Raw genomic sequence first — 19,322 nt, forward strand, 5'->3', positions numbered from 1 at the left:
TAATGTGTGCATTTAACATATAACACTTGTCCTCATGACTCACCATTTTGCCTCAAAGGCTGACATTAAATCACTGTTTTATCTTTTAGGGATTAATTTGAGAACTACTGACTACCTTTTTATATCTTCTTTTCTCCCCACAATGACTTGCTTGATGTATTTGGCAGAAAAGAGGCAGTGGGACCCAAGAAAATTTTCAGCCCTAGTGTCAAGGAACACTGGGGTGTCTTCCATGGCTTACCAGGTCAGGAAGTAATTATTACCCACAGACTACCTTGTCCATGCAGCAGCCAGCAGAAAACCAACAGTTTGTGCGTGTCAGTGTTATCCTCTTGTCATGGTAGACAAAAAGGAGCCTAAGAATTAATGTCCTGAAAGATGGATTCTGCTCTCCAAATTCTCAAGGCTCTATTCATTAGTAAGGATGCCAAAGATCTAGAGGTCAGAGTTGTTTATAAACAGAGAGATAAAAATTTAGGGTGAAGCTCAGAGGCCAATAAGCTTATCATGCATGCCTTTGCTTGTTTTAAGGATATTTACTGAAAGAAAGTGATGGCATGAAATAAATTTTCATGAGTAGTTTTATAGAGAGGTTTCCTATCATCTATCTATCTATCTATATCTATCTATCTACCTATCATCTATTTATCTTCTGTCTATCATCATCATCATATAGAGGGCAAAGCCCTGGACTTCAAGCAGGAGTCTTAATTCAAGACTAAGTTCCAACTGTGGCTTTGCCAGTAACTTACTCTTTCTTCACGGATAAGTCATGTAACCTCTTACTTGTGAGCACAAGAATATTCTGGATAATTGCTAAAGTCATCTTTAGGTTAAAATATAATCTATAGACCCCCAAATATCCTTCAATATAAACAAGCTTACATAGATAAATTTTTCTTCTGTAGGTCAAATTTTTGGTATGACAGTGTTGTGATTTTTTCAATGTGTTGGATATACCTCTACATCACAGGAAGACCCCTTGGATAACCAGTAGGTAGAGAATATTTATACACAGTTGATAGCCCCAGTTTATTCTTTCAAATGATTGGAGAAGTTAACAGCTGTGCTTTTGGTTTTATGACATGCTCTTGCTGAATCTATGCCTTATCTTATACTGAGTTCTTAGTTTTGGACACAACTCCTAAAGCTGACTCTTTCTTTCCTTCCTTTCTTTCTTCCTTCCTTCCCTCCTCCCTCCCTCCCTCCCTCCCTCCTTCTCTCTCTCTCTTTCTTTCTTTGAAATACACCATGATGAAATGCCTAGTATCACATAGCGGGGAAATCTTTCCCTTAGTCTGAACTTCGATGGCAGCCTCTGGTAAATGCATCGTGTTAACTTATGTGACATTGATGAGATTTAACATCGCCTGACTTCCTGATTATGAAGTTCCCATTCAAAGAGAATGATGCCAGTGAGAAAAAGGCACAGCAGTTCCAGAAATCAATACTGGACTAACTTCTGATTAATATGGAACTCTTTGGCAATTTTCTCATATGGAATGACATTTCCTCTTGTAATCTGAGGCAAATTCAACTGAAATGAAAAAAGGCAATTGCTAAAGAATAAAGTAATATGATTTTTCATTTTATACAAATGAAAAATGAAAAAGAGGGCCTCCGAGAACTGGATTCAATGGAGGTAAGATGTTCCTTTTCCTTGCTGACTATAGTTACTACTTGGATTGCAACGTGGGGAGTGGAATGCTGCATTTTGCATTCTGTGAAAACATTTCCAAATCCATTCATTTGAAATGAAAGCACAAGTTCAATTAAGCATAGAGAAAGTCACCGGGAGTAACATGCTTAAGCTCCCTGGTGATATTTCATCACATTTAACACTGTGTTCCTCTGAGGAGTGAGTGCACAGAACACTTCCCAAGGAACTGAGAAGTATAAGGCAGTTACAAGTTGGTCTGTCCTTGCCTACACATTCATGTTTTAGTCAGGGTTGGGGTAGGGGGGGCTAAAGCAAAGTTATAAACAGGCAAGTTTGAAAAAAGATTTTTAAAGGGCTCAAAACACCATGTTTAAAAGCTTTCCTCAAAACACCTTGAGTTGTGTGCTTTTATTTCCTTGCTGGAAATACGTATTAAGACAATAATCAGACCCTTTCAAATTTGGAATCTATAATCTTTTGGATTCTTATTGGACTGAAGTTCACCATTGTATTTACTGTCTATGAAATGAATGGAGTATATGAAACTGAAAGAGAATGAAGCTACTAAAATACTCCACTGTCCTAGGACCCTGGAAGAAAGCATTCATTTATGTGTACTGTTCTAATAACAACTCCCTCTTACCCATTTAAGAAGGTTCTTTGCTCCACTTGAAAATATAAATATTCTTTAAAAAAAAATAATGCTGACCCCATGAAATCAGGTGGAAAATCAAATGATAAGAATGTCACCTTTTATGTAATTGGGGCTCTGTGCCTACTTATTAATTAACACAAGGAAAATGGAGGGATATTGGCATTGTTCCAATACACTACACTAAACAATTAAAATACTTCAAGTAAATTACGAATATCTCCTCCAGAAAATCCATTTTTCAATGCCATGATTTCAGTCTTGACCCTTAATCTGTTGAAGGCGAATTTAACTTGAATAAAATGGATTTTCTTTAAAAGACTTTCTAAATTCAGCCTGAAATTAATTCAGGCTGGTCTTTTCCATCGTCAGTCTGGGTAAGTAAGAGTGTTTTATAAGATTTGCTCAGACATATGAAATCCAAGCTTTCAAAGAGAGTGGAAGCTCACTAGGCTATTGCCATCCAATATACGGGTCCCATGCAGGAGCTGGGTTTCATTAGAGTAAACAAGCTCTGTTGTTTGTGTGCCCTGTATTGCATTCACCTTGACAATAACTTTTATTTAGTTTTATAGTGACCTGCCTCCCACTCTCCAGGAAGCTGGATTTGACCACAACATACCTAGGATAATTTAGAAACACATGTTATTATGCACCTGGTTTATACCAGTCAATGTCCAGGCAACTGACTCATTGCCTTGTTTAATCTTCATCCCAACACTCTCAATGTCAGTATTAGTATCCTCATTTTATTGATGAGGAAATTATCTCAGAGAGGTTAAGAAACTTGCCAGAATCCACACAGAAAAGAGTGGTAGAGCCAGGAGCCCAGGTCTGCTTAGTTCTATATATCTTCACTAGAACACATTACATCCCATAAGTATAGTGGCTTTTACCAGAATGTTGGCTTCCAAAATTCCCAGTCCTTTTGGCAAGATTCTCCTTCTTTCCTTCTTTTATGGATTACCTGGCATTGATTTTCTCAACTGGATCAATAGAATGATTTTGCACAATTCATTTTTTTCTCCCTAGTCATCTAATATATGTTGAAATCAAGCAAATGGATTGTGTGCCTACTGGCTGCCATTTTGTAGCGATTTCACCCCATGCGTCCATGCTTACTCCTGCCTCTTTGTACCTCCTGAGCCAGTTGATGAGACAGACATACCAGAGCCTCATCCAGGGTAGGATTTAAAAGATATCTTTAGAAATTATTTACAATCTTAAGTCATGGGGATCTTTTAAAAGTGAGGATATGTCCGCCTCTCTTCTCTATTTATTCTCTCCCATGATCTCACCCAGGTTTAAATGCCATCTGGATCCCAATGACTTCCACATTTATATCTGTAGTTCTGTATCCTGAAATCCAGACTCATATATCCAACTGCCTAGACTCCACACCTCTTCTTTGATGCCCATCTTGAGTTTAACATATTTGGAATTCTGATTCCCTTCCTACCCATGAATATGCTTCATCCATAACCTTCCCCATCTCAGATGATGGAAAAGTCTTCCTTCCATTTACTCAGGCTAAAAACCTTAGTTATATTTGACTCCTCTCTCTCATATCACACACCCAATCTGTCAGTCAATCTCTTGGCTCTTCCTTCAAAATATACCCAATCATTTCTCATCACCTCTCCCAAGTTGGCCTGATCACGATCAACATTGCTGCAATCATCTCTCAACTTTTGTTCATGCCCCTATAGTCTATGCAAGCAAACAGAGAGATCCTTTTGTCAGGAGATCATGTCACTCTCTGCTCAGAGTTTTAGATTGACTTTTCATTACAAATGGCCTCCAAGGGAAAGACTGATGGAGAAGATTGACCCATCTAGTACCAATCTCTATGCCTTCTCTGGTTTCTGTATGTGCCTAATAATGGCAGTGCCACTGTGTTCCCTTGAATGACAGTGGTTTCCACTGGTAGTCCTATGTCAAGGGACAGACAGGAGCTGCAGGGGGCTTAGGATGGTATGAGCCTGAACTTTTAAAGTACCCACAAGTTCTGTGCATAGTTTATGTCCCTTCCAGAGTGGAAACAAGTGCAAAAAGCAAAGAGATGGCTCTTCAAACTGAACTAAATTTGGAATTAAGAGAAGAACATGCCGATAAGCTTCATGTAATGTGAAAGTATCAACATTACAACTAGTTTTAAGACCTCAGAGCTTAGCTTTCCTTGCTCCTTAGGGAGGAAGACAGTAGGAAAGTAAGAGCATAGAAAAGTCCCCGGGAGGACCTATGATGGAATGCTTGCTCTCTCACTATGGATGAGTAAATTATTGTTCAGGAAATGTTCACTCCCTCCTCAGCCCCAATTCCATGGGAGTATTTTGATGTTGGGCTTGGCCATATGACTTGCTTTGACCAGTGGAAAGTAGATAGAAGTGACAGTGTGTGAGTTTCAAGCCTAGGTCTTAAGGAACATCACACATTTCTGACCCCCAGCATAAGAAGTACTTGATCTCAGAAAAATGAGAGCTTTGTGGAGCCAAGTTGCCCTAACTGACCTGCAGACATATAGAGCCACTCTAACCAACCCACAGATGCAGTAGTGAGAAATCAATGCCTATTGCTGAATGCTTGTTTATTATGCAGATGTTACTGACTAATAGAGCCACTCACTAGGTGTGTGTCCTTGACAAATGGCTTCACTTCTTAGAGCCTTGCTTTCCTCATCTATAAACTGGTATAACAATTGTATCTATATTGAGGATGGGACTTTGTGAGCACCAGGTAAGGTGCTGCACATAAAGCTCTAGCACAGAGCCTAGAGTGAAGAAAGTGTTTGGTTAGCATCTCTTCCTTGTTCCTGATGATGAGCACTTTGTAGAGTGGGTACCACAGCTGCGTGAGTATGGCAGACTGAAGCTCTGCTGGGGTGTAGTTCTGGGTAGCATCAGAAGAAGGGCTGGTTGGGAGAGTGGGTGGGGGCCAAAGTCAGTTGTCCCTGGGTAGTGTGTTTGGGTGGCAGCTGTGGGGACCCATCTCTTTCTTGCTTGCTTAAAAGTATGAAAGCAGGGTACTCTGATAGTTGCCCCTGAGCAGGTGGTGTTGTCTTTGTCTCTACCAGAATTCATGGGCCAATGAATAACCTGCTGCTTCCTGTAGAGCCTCTGGGGGGGACTTCCAGGCTTGTGTTTCCTACCCACTGGCTGTGTCCATGTGAATGACTCCTGTTTCAGAAACTCCCCTTCTTGCCGTCTGCTGGCCAAACTTCCAAGAGCTGGCTGCCCTGGGGCGTTCAGCTGGAGGGAAGAGTGCTAGTGCTTTCCTTCTGTGAAAATCAATCTCTTTCAGCCACAGTGTCCTGGGCATCACAGTGTCTAGGCCATTCCCACATGTCAGGCCAATAATTATCCCTGCAGTGTTACTTCCTTCAGGTATGTGATAAGTGCTCCTGGGAATACCTCCATTATTCCCCAACAGTGTAAAAGCACAAAATACCTGTGATTAGGGATGTAAAGCAGTTACCTTTCCCCATACTGGGTCTCTTTCTCTTGCTTTAGTTCCCTTTGGCCCTGACAGATAGATGATGGGACAAGAGAAGGGGGCGCTCCTGCTCTCTCTTAGTCCCACTTCTAGGAGCCTATATCTAGGGCAGTGAGGGCATTTCTTCAAATATGCTTCTGCATAAACTCCTTAGCCTGTTCTCAAGACCCTTCAAGATCTGACTCCAGACCATCTTTCCTGCCATTCCCTCTGCCCCCGTAGGGGGCCATTCGTTTCTCCATTTATTCAGGCCATAATGAATGTTTATTGGACGTGCTGTGGGCAGAGAGGAAGAGCTGATGAAAGCAAAGTTCCTTCCTTTGAACTATTGAGTCCTTTAAATGCTCTTCTTGCTTTTGTATATGCTGCTTGGAATCTCCCTCCCTCCCTCCCTCCCTCCCTCCCTCCCTCCCTCTTTTCTTGCTGTCTTTTCTTACCAAATGTTTACTCATCTATTCAGTGCTTATTTGAATAGCAATTGCTATGTATAACCTTGCCATGAATTTTAGGCAGATTTTCTATGATCCCAAAGAGTTCTGTTCCTATTTTTAATATATTATAATTGTTACACAAAGTTTTTAAATTTTTTTAGACATGTATTTATTTATTTGGCTGCGTCCGATCTTAGTTGCAGCATGCAGGATCTTTCATTGTGGCGCTTGGGCTCTTCTTTGTGGCGTGCAGGCTTCTCTCTAGTTGTGGCATGTGGGCTCCAGAGTGCATGGGCTCAGTAGTTGTGGTGCACAGGCTCTTTAGTTGTGGCATGCAGGCTCTGCTCTCTAGTTGTGGCGTACAGTAGTTGCAGTGTGCAGGCTCTCTAGCTGTGGTACACAGGCCCAAGAGCTCACAGGCTCAGTAGTTGTGGCATGTGGGCTCTCTAGTTGTGGCACACGGGCCCTAGAGTGTGCAGGCTCAGTAGTTGTGGTGCATGGGCTTAGTTACCACACGGCATGTGGGGTCTTAGTTCCCGCAACCAGGGATTGAACCCACATCCCCTGCTTTGGAAAGTGAATTCTTAACCCCTGGACCACCTGGGAAATCCCCTGCTATACAGATCTTTATGAAACACTATGATATGTCTGTCTCTCTGACTAGAGAGTGAGGGGCTCATGGACAGGAAACATGTTCTATTGATCTCTCTACTCCCTGGCACGCAGGACCACTTAATAAATACTTGTAGCAAATATTTAGTGAACAAATGAATGAAGGTCTTTGGTCTTAACTTTGCTATCCTCTTCAGCTATTGCCAAAGTCTGTCCTTTTCAGTTCCTACAGACCCAATGAGGATGAGTCATCAGGAACATCTCCCTTGAAGCAGATGAAGTTGAAGTTCCCCTCAGCCACATAACTGCTATTCATCATTGTTTCCAACAAGATCTGTCATCCTGGCTCTCTAGCCCCTATTTGTAAGAAAGGCCATCTTCCCATAGCACAAACCCATATGGATGCTTTCATCTTTGGCAGCAGCCACATCACTTAATACTAATCAGACCAGAGCTAGGGGGTGGGGCAGGGAGGGAAGTCCCACTAATGATTGACTTTGTAGCTGGCAATCTTTTAGATTGTGTGTTGAGGCTTAATGTATGATTTCATGGCTTTTCATGGTCTCTAAACTGCAAATTCAAGATTATTTGAAAACGTTTTATTTAATTTTTATGCTCTTTTAATCAAAAAAGTTAAAAAAAACTAATAATCCTTTATGGGCAGTTATAAAAACTGTTTGCACACAAGACAGAAATGTCTCCCTTTGCTGATCAATCTAAGTTTGAACTTAGAGAGGACTCCATAGGGGTACTGATGAGGCAGGGTGGTATGGTTTTGGAGATAACTTAATTCTTCTAGGTGATTCTCCAGGTTCATTCATCACTGCCAGCGTCCCCAACCCCAACCTCTTCATATGGAAGTGACTTCATATGGAAGCGAGTGCCTGTGGGGAGGGCTGGTGTCTGGCCCATCTTTTTATTCCAGGAGCCTCACTTGGTGCCTGTCATGAGGCAGGTGTGCAGGAAATGCTTGCTGAATGGATGAATAATTGAACAAGAGAAGGTTTCTCCATACTCTCCTTCCAGCAGTCTGAGGTGAGATCTGTAAGCATTCACTCTGTCTTTCCACGTCACCATTGGAGGTAGAAGCACCAGTGGCCTCCACCAAGTGAGGATACGCAAAGGGGATGTGAGGTGTTAGAATGTTTGTGTGTTGCTTTTTACATTTGCAAAGATCAGATTCAGAATCCTAGATTTAGAAAGACCTTAGAAATCTGAAGTTCAACTTCTTCACTTAACAAATGAGGAAACAGAGTCAAAGTGAGGAAGTTCCTTGATTAAAGACAAAATTGGCACATGAATTCCACTTTTCTGGTCACTCTTAATTAGTTAAATTTTTTTTTTCCTATACTGTTTCATTTCATTCCCTTGGTGTGTGCTGTCCCATAACTATCCCCAAATCTTGCAAACTCTGGGATTGCTGTGGAAGACAGTAGCATCCTTTCCCCTCTACTCCCTTCAACTTTTCACTGTTCTCTCTTTTTTGCTTAAGGATTCTGGGGATAAAACACTCTAGAAACCCAAGGAAACCGGACAGAGTTCTCTAGGTCATCGTATCACACATGTAAATGAAGAAAAATGCCACCCTGCCTCCACCTGAAAGGGAGACCCAATGACACAGAGAGGGAGATGTGGTTTCGCTGAGGGCTTCTGGATGTTTTGAAGTTGGATCCAAACCACCTGGTGAATGCTTTTTCAATCACATAATTGGCAAAGCCCCAAATGTGGCCAGCTGACATGGTAGAGTCTGTCAGCTAGCAGAGTCCCCCAGCTCTTTACCAATCCATGGGGTAATGATGACCATCATCATAATAATCATTATTACCTTAGACAGACATGGATGACAAAGGCACTCTGGGGGCTTCTGTTTGAAATGAGCTGCTTCTTAGCCTACCTTCACTCTCCAGAGTGACTTTCTACAGAATTAAAGGATCATGAAGCTGAAAGAGGCCCTTGGAGATCATCAGTTCTGCCTTTCTGACTTCAGACAGGACTAACCTTTATAGAATAGTTGCTATATAGGAAATTGAACCAAACTTACTTTTATATGTTATTCTTGTGATAGTGTCTCTGTTGAGCATTCGATTAAGAAATGGGTTTGATGAATCAGAAACCTAGGGGAGAAAAGAAAATATTAATAACTGGGCAGTACTATTTCAAGATAAACATCGCCTCCATGCATTTACTTATTCACTCATATTTATTGAGTCCCTACCATGCTATAAACACTATGATGGCTGGAAATTCAGAGATTAAATATATAGAATCTACTTTCCAGAATCCACAGTCTAGAGAAAGAAGACAGGTAAGTAACCTAATGGTTATAATTTAGTGTGAAGAGTGCTATGATAGAGTTACAGGTATGATGATATTAGAGGAAGACCGTCCACCTGGGGAATCTTAGGCACTAAGGCCTGAGCTAAGTCTTGAAGGATCAGGGGAAGTTAACAAAGTGCTTTGGTGGTATAGTGTGGAAAAGGAGGAAAAGTGAAGAAAAACATGACATACAGAGGACTGTGCACACATGGACATGGGAGAACTAGTCATGCCCAGGGAAGTATTTCAGTGTAGGTGAAGGTGAGAGTATGGGGGAAGGATGCGAGGTAAGGATAGAGAGGTAGGCAGGTGCTAGGTCATGTCAGGCTTTGAGTGTCATGTTAGGGAATTTAAACTTTATCCTGTAGGGATGGGGAAATATCAGAGGGTTTTAAGTAAGGAGTAGGGAGTGACATATTAAGAAGGGGATAGTTTTCCAAGTAGAGAGTGAGAGAAAGAGTACTCAGATCAGTGATATCAGGAGGTAAAAAAGATCTCTAGGATATAATATAGAATCTTATACCACTGCTCAGTATTACATGAATCAAATATATCATAAGCCATGTCATTCAGTCAATCAATCAATCATCCATCAATCTGTCCTTTCATCCATCCAAAAATTATTTACCAAATTCCTATTATGGGTGACACATTTTACTAGATGTTCAGGGATCAGTTCCCATTTTATGCCCATGCTGTTAGGTCTCCAAATTCCTTGTTTGGAGAACAAGCCAAGTTTCCAGGGGCTTAAGCCAGGGAACCACAATTTGGAGACTGTGATGGGCCCCCACAAGACTGTATATACTGTTTTCTTAACAACTCCCTTTTTACTCAGCCTTTTTCTAGGGACCATTGTTCATCCTAGATATTTTTCTCCTACCTTGCTCAGCTGTGCTCTGTAATTTACACCTCAGCTGTTAATCGGATGTTGTGACACATCAACATTTTAAATCTGATTTATTCTGAGGGTTGGGAAAATTGCAGCAGATTATTATTATTATTAGATAAGCAACAGGTAATTTTTAGTTTGCAGAAAGCACAGACTGTTTATTTTCCCTCCATCTGCCTTTCCTTTCCCACGCAGTTTCCTGGGTGTGTTGTTGTGGTGAGACATACACCAAGGGGAGCTTGGTGAGTGACAATGTTCAACGGAGGTAAAATCCCACTCCAAATGGAGAAAAGTCCCAAATTAAACACTGCTGATCCCTGGAAGCTTTAGTGCTGAATCCAATTTCTACTTTGACATCCTCTTCAGCTATTTAAAAGATAGCCTGAAGCTGCCTGTTTGTGTTGATGCAGTCCATGAAAGGAGAGCCAAAAATAGATTGTCGTGGCAGGTGAGGAATCTGCCATGTCCCTCAATCGGGTGCCTTGGTTTCCTGGTACCCGGTGAGTCTGGGCAGAGCTAACATTGGGATTAGACATTTTTGTGCTGATTAAAAATAATTGAAAAATTTCCAAAGTGCACACAGATGATTTGTGGGCTCTAGCATGTTGGCTGTGTGGGTGAGAGGATAAAATATGTACTTGGTATAAGTGAGCTTAAGTGGGAAGTTAATGGTATGTGATTGAGCAGCAATTATAGCCAAATCTCAGTTCCCTGTGGTCATAGGAAGGGTGGGGGATTAGGAGGGGACAGAGATAGGTAAAACCCACAGATAAACAAATCTCTTGTTTTAACAAACAATTCCAGTGCTTTTATGGCTCAGCTTTTGGGCCAGGGTGACATCTTGAGGGCTCAGCTGACCTAGATACAGGGTCTCTCATTTTCTGTTCCTGCCTACCTTGAGGCAGGAACTGGGGAGGAGAGGCAGAAAGATCAGCAGGAGGGGAGGGCTACCAGAGGTTTTGTTCACGTCATTTCTAGGTACCAGTGTCCAGAACAAGGCTGGACTGTGTCCCATGCTCAGTCAGTGTTTGGGGATGAGTGAATGACAAGTCACAGCTTGGATAACTCACTGTGGAGCATCTGGGAGTTGATTATGTTGGACAAAGATAGAAGTGCTGTGGCTTATTTTGAGATCTAGCCAGAAAGCTTCAGGTTTGCTCAGGGAAAGAACAGAAGCATCCCTAAGAGCCAAACTGGCCTGAGAAGATGCAGGAGCTAGTCACCATCCTTTCACTGACCTCAGGGTCTGGGGCATATGTTCCATTCAACAACCCGCAGGGAAGCAGCAGGACCTGCATCAGTAATCTCGATGGAAAGAGTGTTTCTGCAGGAGCTTGTGAAACACACCAGGAGTTTGCAGTTAGGAGGCTGACTTCCTGGTGAATCAATCACAGTGTCAGCTGTAATGTGCCTGCACTTCCAGGATGACATACACTGACTTAGGAGCTTTAAGCAAAGTGAGGCAATGTCAGTGGCAGGGACTGAGGCACTCACCAAAGGTCAGGAGCTGTTGGGCAGCCCATGTTGGCCGTGAGAGTTACTCATGGAAGGCCTGGCATTGTGAGCCCCTGGACACGCATGGCACAATTTTGTGAAATATCTTTAAGCTTCATAACAATAAGCTTGACCCAGGTTGAATGCATCAGTTGGTTATCAATATCATAATTGGGGCTGGTTGAGGGATATAGTTATTTGCCCCATGTTTGTGGGCAGCATGGGGATATGGGGGAAAAGTTTTTAAATGTTGTTTTCTCTTTTCCCCCTCCCAGCTCTGTGAATAAGGTCATTAATAAGGTCATTGACTTGCCTTAAAGTCAAGCAAGACTTGGGTTCCATTCCTTTATGGGCTGTTATGAACTACATGAATTAGGATGGAATGTCAAAGATTCTCTGAACCATTTTCCTCATCTGCAAGATAGGGACATAATACCCACTCCACAGGTTTATTATTAGGGTTAAATGATAAAATATATGTAAAGTACATATCTCAGTGCCTGGCATTTAGGAACCCATTGTTTATTATAACAGGGTCTGTGATGATGTCAAGACATATAGAGCAGGGACTGGCAGGATCAGTCTGTACCAGGACCAGTTTCCTTTGGGAAGTCACATCAGGTATTAAGAAGGCACGACAGCTTAAAAATGTACTTCCTCTATCAAAAGCCCCTTCCTATCTTTGCCAGTGACAAGCTAGACGAGGTGGGGGTTGGTGGCCAGTGACAGCAATATGTCACTAATGCCTCTGTCCAATGTTCAGCTCTACTGGGGCCACAAAAAGGTGAGGTGAGGGAGAGTAAGTTAGGAGGTGGTGTAGCCAGGCAGGGCAAAGTGCTTATTGAAAAGGGTGATGCTCTCAAGGAGGGAGGGGGAGTAGTGACTGGGGTTGCCCCTGTACCCATTCTTCTGAGTGATGCCTGGGGTTGTCCCTGCACTCATTCTTCTGAGTGATGCCTGGGGTTGCCCCTGCGCCCATTCTTCTGAGTGATGCCTGGGGTTGCCCCTGTGCCCATTCTTCTGAGTGATGCCTGGGGTTGCCCCTGCACTCATCCTTCTGAGTGATGATGATGCCACCACGAAAGCTCTGTTAAAACTCACTAGTGCCAAATGCTGAATTTCTATTGACCGTCATCAGATTCCAAGTTCTGATTGGAGCACTTCCTCTAATGGTCTGGCTAAAACTTCCCAAGGGGCTAGCACACTGACTGCCAACTTTTAGAACTGCCACCTTTTGCTTTTGCTTTTTTTTCCCTTTTGGAAAGACAGTTTCTTTTGTTTTCTTTCTTTCTTTCTTTCTTTCTTTCTTTCTTTCTTTCTTTCTTTCTTTCTTTCTTTCTTTCTTTTTTTTAATTTGCAAACTTGTTTCACTCAACAACTGTCAAAATGTTAAAGGTAATTATTTTTTAACAAATTAGAATTTGCTTGCTTGGAGGTTTGTTGTTGATGATGACTGTAAGAAGATGTAGAGCCTCCCTAGAATGTCATAAAGTCAGCATTGGTGACCTTTGCTTAATTATTCACAAGGATGCTTACAAAGGAGAAGGACAATGGAAGGGAAAGATGATACTCAGAGCAATTGTGGCAAGCTGGAGGGAGCTGTTTAGTGCAGTGCCTGGAGGGGAGAGATATCTCACATTTTCCTTTCATCTCTTTTTCCAAGGGTTATCTGATGGACAGGTCTTTAATCTGGTGGGGTGTCAGTGAGAAACCATCTCCCCTTATATTGCTTCCTTCTGATTCTTCTGTATGAGTGGGACCTAAAGCCTACACCTGGATCCAGCACACTTTTTCTCTCTAGGACAAAAGATACCTGAATCCTCAGGCCCCAGTGCTCTGAAATGGAACTCATTGTTTTTGCATCTCACTGAAAGGGGCTTTATTTATCATGAATCTCATGGAAATAAAAGTCACCCCCTGCAGCTTTTCTTGGGCATAGATATTACCTCTGTTGCTGTTTCTAAGATCCAACAGGACCGCAAACTGATATTCTGATTGGGGTGGGAATGGCAAGAAGAGAAGAATGAAGGAACACAATACACTTACTTTTATAAATATAGAAACTACCACCAATCCATTTGGGCTCTTTGCAGCTTCTGTGACATTGGTATATAACTCGTGGTTATAGTGGATGAGCTGCACCTGGCAGGAGTGAAAAACAATAATAAGAACAACAATCTAGCATTAAAAGATGTGAGGTACGGCATATCCACCCTACATAAGGGTAAACTGTAAAGTACATTGTAGAACAATTGGAAAGATAATCCTATAATTGAAGAGATTTCAGGGATATGATCTGTGTGTGTGTGTGTGTGCATGTATAAAATACGTGCACACACACATACACACACATACAAAATACCCATACATATTTGCAAAAGTTTTCTGGTAACAATCATGCATTTAATAAGCTTGGTGCCCATCTGGCTCTGGCTTCATCTCAGGACATTTCCCCTAAAGTGTGTGTAAAGTGAATTTCCCTTATTAGGAGCAGAACTGCCCTACAGGGGTGGACATGTTTCCAGGCTGCACCAGCAGCTGCCATTGGCAGCAAGCAAATCTTCCTCATGGCCATGGACAAGCAGGGAATTGCTAGGTCCTGAGTCAGCTCAGTGACACTGAGAGGAGACTGGCCAGCCTGCAAGATGCAGTGCTCCTGATGGAGAGAGAGCTGATGGCTTAGGCTCCTGATGCACCAGCCTGCACCAGTCACCTGATTGTGCAGGACTTAACTTGCTCTTCATTGAATGAAGATCAGCAATCTGCCTGTTGAGCCCTTGTTCATTCATTTCAGGCTGTGGCTTTAAAATACCTTTTTATGTCCATGCCACTCTCTCACTTTGTCACAACTTACCCTTCCCCCTCCCCATATCCTCAAGTCCATATATACACTACCAAACGTAAACTAGATAGCTAGTGGGAAGCAGCCACATAGTACAGGGAGATCAGCTCAGTGGTTTGTGACCACCTACAGGGGTGGGATAGGGAGGGTCGGAGGGAGGGAGACACAAGATGGAAGAGATATGGGAATATATGTATATGTATAACTGATTCACTTTGTTATAAAGCAGAAACTAACACACCATTGTAAAGCAACTATACTCCAATAAAGATGTTAAAAAAATAAATAAATAAAATAGCTTTTATTTTTTAACAGTATGGAAGTATAATTTTGTAACAAACTAAAAGAAATTAAAAAACAAAAGTTCCCCTTCCCCACCTCTTTCTAATCCCAGTCCAAGCAATATGATTATTAAGAGTTTAGTATTTATTCCAGATTTTTTTTGTGCTTATTAATCACACACACATATACATGTAGAGTTAAAAAAAAAACACTAAATGGATAAATTCCTAGAAACATACAACCTACCAAGACTGAATCAAGAAGAAATACACACCTGAACAGATGAGTACAAATAAGGTGATTGAAGTAGTAATCAAAAATCTCTCAACAAAGAAAATCCCTGGACCAGATGGCTTTGTGGGTGAATTCCACCAAACATTCAAGGAAGAACCCATACCAGTCCTTCTTAAACTCTTCCAAAAAATAGAAGAGAGAACACTTCCGAACTCATTTTATGAGGCCAGCATCATCCTGATACTAAAGCCAGACAAAGACACTGCAAGAACAGAGAACTAAAGGCCAATATCTCTTATGTACATAGATGCAAAAATCTTTAATAAAATCATAGCAAACCAAACTCAACAACACATTAAAAGGATTATACACCATGACCAAGTAGGATTTATTCCTGGGATGCAAGGATTGTTCAACACATACAAATCAATCAGTGTGATATACCACGTTAACGTAATAAAAGATAAAAACCACATGACCATTTCAATAGATTCAGAAAAAGCATTTGACAAAATTCACCATCCATTCATGATAAAAAATCTGAGAAAAACAGAAGGAACTTACCTCAATACAATAAAGGCCATATATGAAAAGCCCACAGCTAACATCATAATTAATGGAGAAACACTGAAAATTTCTCCTCTAAGATCCAGTACAAGGCAAGGATGCCCACTCTTGCCACTTCTATTCAACAAAGTCTAGGCAAAGCAATTAGACAAGAAGAAATAAAAGACATCCAAATCAGAAAGGAAGAAATAAAATTGCCTCTTTTTGCAGATGAAATGATTATATATGTAGAACACAATAAAGACTCAACCACACAAAAAACTCTTGGCACTGATAAATTAATTCAGTAAAATTGCCGGATACAAATTCAGTATACAAAAATTGGTGGCATTTCTGTACACTAACAATGGACTATCCAAAAAGGAAATTAAAAAAATAATCTCATTTATAGTAGCAACAACAAAAATAAGATACTTAGGAATAAGCTCAACCAAAGAAGTGAACAACTTGCACACTGAAAACTATAAAACACTGGTGAGGGAAATTAAATAAAATAAATGGAAAGACAGGCCCATGTTTGTGGGCTGGAAGAATTAATATTGTTAAAACGTTCATGCTACTATAGGTGATCTACAGATTCAATCCAATCCCTAACAAAATTCCAAAGGCATCCTTTACATAAATAGGAAAAAACCCCTAAAATTCATATGGAACCACAAAAGACCCTGAGTAGTCAAAGCAATCTTGAGCAAGAAGAATGAAGTTAGAAAGAAGCTAGAGGAATTACATTTCTTGGTTCCAAAATGTATTTCAAAGCTATAGTAATTAAAACAGTATAAATACATATGCATAGACCAGTGGAACAGAACAGAAGGCCTTGAAATAAATCCACACACGTATGGCCAACTGATTTTTGACAAGGGTTCCAAGAACACATAATGGGGAAAGGACAGACTCTTCAATAAATGATGTTGGGAAAATTGGATATCCCATGAAAAATAATGAAATTGGAACCTTATCTCATACCACATACAGAAGTCAACTAAAAATGGATTAAGGACTTATATGTTAGACCTGAAACTATAAAACTACTAGAGGAAAACATAGGAAAAAATTTCTTGACATTGGTCTTGACAGTGTTTTTTTGGTTATGACAGCAAAAAGCACAGGCAAGAAAAGCAAAAACAGACAAGTGGGGTTGTACCAAACTAGAAAGCTTCTGCACAGCAAAGGAAACAATCAAAATAGTAAAATGGTAACCTACAGAATGGGAGAAAATATTCACAAACAATGTATCTGATAAGGGTTAATATTCCAAATATCCAAGTAACTCATAACAACTCAATAGCAAAAAAACCCAAATAACCTGATTAAAAAATGGGCAAATAATTTTTTTTTTTTTTTTTTTTTTTTTTTGCGGTACGTGGGCCTCTCACTGTTGTGGCCTCTCTCGTTGCGGAGCACAGGCTCCAGACACGCAGGCTCAGCGGCCATGGCTCACGGGCCCAGCCGCTCCGCAGCATGTGGGATCCTCCTGGACCGGGGCACGAACCTGCGTCCCCTGCATCGGCAGGCGGACTCTCAACCACTGCGCCACCAGGGAAGCCCTGGGCAAATAATTTGAATTGACATTTCTCAAAAGAAAACATACAAATGACCAATAGGTACATGAAATAGTGCACAACATCACCAATAATTTGGGAAATGCAAATCAAAACCACAATGAGATATAACCTCACACTTGTTAGAATGGCTATTACAAAAAAGACAAGCGATAACAAGTGTTGGTGAAGTTGTGGACAAAAGGGAACACTTGTGCACTGTTGGTGGGAATGTAAATTGGTGCAGCCACTATGGAAAACTGGATGGAGTTTCCTCAAAAAATGAAAAATAGAACTATCATAAGATCCAGAAACCCCATCTGTGTATATGTCCAAAAGAAATGAAATCTGTCTCTTAAAGAGATATCTGCACTCCCATGTTCACTGTAGCATTGTTCACAGTAGCTAAGATATGGAAACAACCTGAGTGTCCACTGAGGGATGAATGGATAAGGAAAATGTGATACATACCTCTCCCCACACACTGGAATATTATTCAGCGATAAAAATAACTGAAATCCTGTCATTTGTGACAACATAGATGAACCAGATGAGCCAGAAGGACCTTATGCTAAGTGAAATATGCCAGACACAGAAAGTCAAATACTGTATGAACTCATTTATAGGTAGAATCTAAAACAGTCAACTCATAGAAGGAGAGAATAGAATGGTGGTTTTCAGGGGTTGAGCAGAGAGGGAAATGAGATATTCGTCAAAGGGTACAAAGTTTCACTTATGAAGGTGAATGAATTCTGGAGCTCTAATGTACAGCATGGTGGTGATAGTTAACAATATTGTATCACACACTTGAAATTTGCTAAAAGTATAGATCCTAAATTAAATCTTTTTTTTTAACATTTTTATTGGAGTATAATTGCTCTACAATGGTGTGCTAGTTTCTGCTCTACAACAAAGTGAATCAGTTATACACACACATACATCCCCACATCTCCTCCCTCCTGCGTCTTCCTCCCACCCTCCCCATCCTACCCCTATAGGTGGTCACAAAGCACCGATCTCATCTCCCTGTGCTATGCGGCTACTTCCCACTAGCTATTATTTTACATTTGGTAGTATATATAAGTCCATGCCACTCTCTCACTTTGTCCCAGCTTACCCATCCCCCTCCCCATATCCTCAAGACCATTCTCTACATCTGTGTCTTTATTCCTGTCCTGCCCCTAGGTTCTTCATAACCACTTTTTTTTTTTTAGATTTTATATATATATGTGTGTGTGTGTGTGTGTGTGTGTGTGTTAGCATACGGTATTTGTTTTTCTCTTTCTGACTTACTTCACTCTGTATGACAGACTCTAAGTCTATCCACCTCACTACAAATAACTCAGTTTAGTTTCTTTTTATGGCTGAGTAATATCCCATTGTATATATGTGCCACATCTTCTTTATGACCCAGCAATCCCACTACTGGTCATATACCCTGAGAAAACCATAATTCAAGAAGAGTCATGTACCACAATGTTCATTGCAGCTCTATATAAAATAGCCAGGACATGGAAACAAACTAAGTGTCCATTGACAGATGAATGGATAAAGAAGATGTGGCATGAAATTAAATCTTATCACACACACCACACACACACACACGCACATATCTATGAATTTGTGATGGATATGTTATTTAGTTCGATTTTGGTGATCTTTTCACAATGTATACATATATCAAAATATCAGTTGTACACCTAAAATGTATACAATTTTGATATGTCAAAGATATCTCAATAAAAAAAAATGAAAAGCGAAAAAACAATGGAAATGGAATCACTTATAAGTAACTGTGAACTTGATTTAAAAAAATTATTTTTTTAAAAATTAAAAGTAGTCTGTGGCTATCTTTCTAAGTCAATGTGTATGGATCTACCTACATCTTTCTAATAGCCATATAATTCTCCATCACATAAATGCCCCATAACATATTTAACCATCCTCTCACTAGTTTTTAGGTTGTTTCCATTTTTTTTTTGTCTCTCGGAAACAGTGTCACAGCAAGCCTAGCGTTATCTTTCTATAATGGTATTAGCATTTTCCACAAGCTGATTTGAGAATCTAAAAAGATGGTGCATGTAAAAGTGATTTATGACTGAAAGTATAAAGAGTATTCATTATTCCCAACATCTTATGTTGAATTTAAAAATGAGGTGTAGTTTTAGAAGCTGAGAAAGTTAATGATCAAAAAAGGGTACTTTTCCTTGATCTTTGAATAAAACATCTCTAACAGAGTGAATTGCAACCTTCACTGTGCATCCAGTTCACCTGGGTGCTTTTAAAATCCACCTATGCCTGCCCCGCAAA

General features: G+C 40.6%; 1 protein-coding gene across 1 annotated transcript in view; it reads right to left on the reverse strand.

Annotated features, from left to right (window-relative positions):
* CA10 (carbonic anhydrase 10) overlaps nucleotides 1-19,322 on the reverse strand; it is a gene marked incomplete at its 3' end in the record, with an annotated part of 619,202 nt that overhangs the window by 10,039 nt on the left and 589,841 nt on the right. The window contains exons 6-7 of the mRNA XM_079905707.1: nucleotides 13,593-13,688; nucleotides 8,889-8,961 (exon numbers count right to left, since the gene is read on the reverse strand). Coding sequence (XP_079761833.1) covers nucleotides 8,889-8,961; nucleotides 13,593-13,688 — 169 coding nt within the window. The remainder of the gene's footprint in view (nucleotides 1-8,888; nucleotides 8,962-13,592; nucleotides 13,689-19,322) is intronic.

Source organism: Stenella coeruleoalba (assembly GCF_951394435.1).
Source record: "Stenella coeruleoalba genome assembly, chromosome: 19".
In the NCBI taxonomy this organism is placed as follows: Eukaryota; Metazoa; Chordata; class Mammalia; order Artiodactyla; family Delphinidae; genus Stenella; species Stenella coeruleoalba.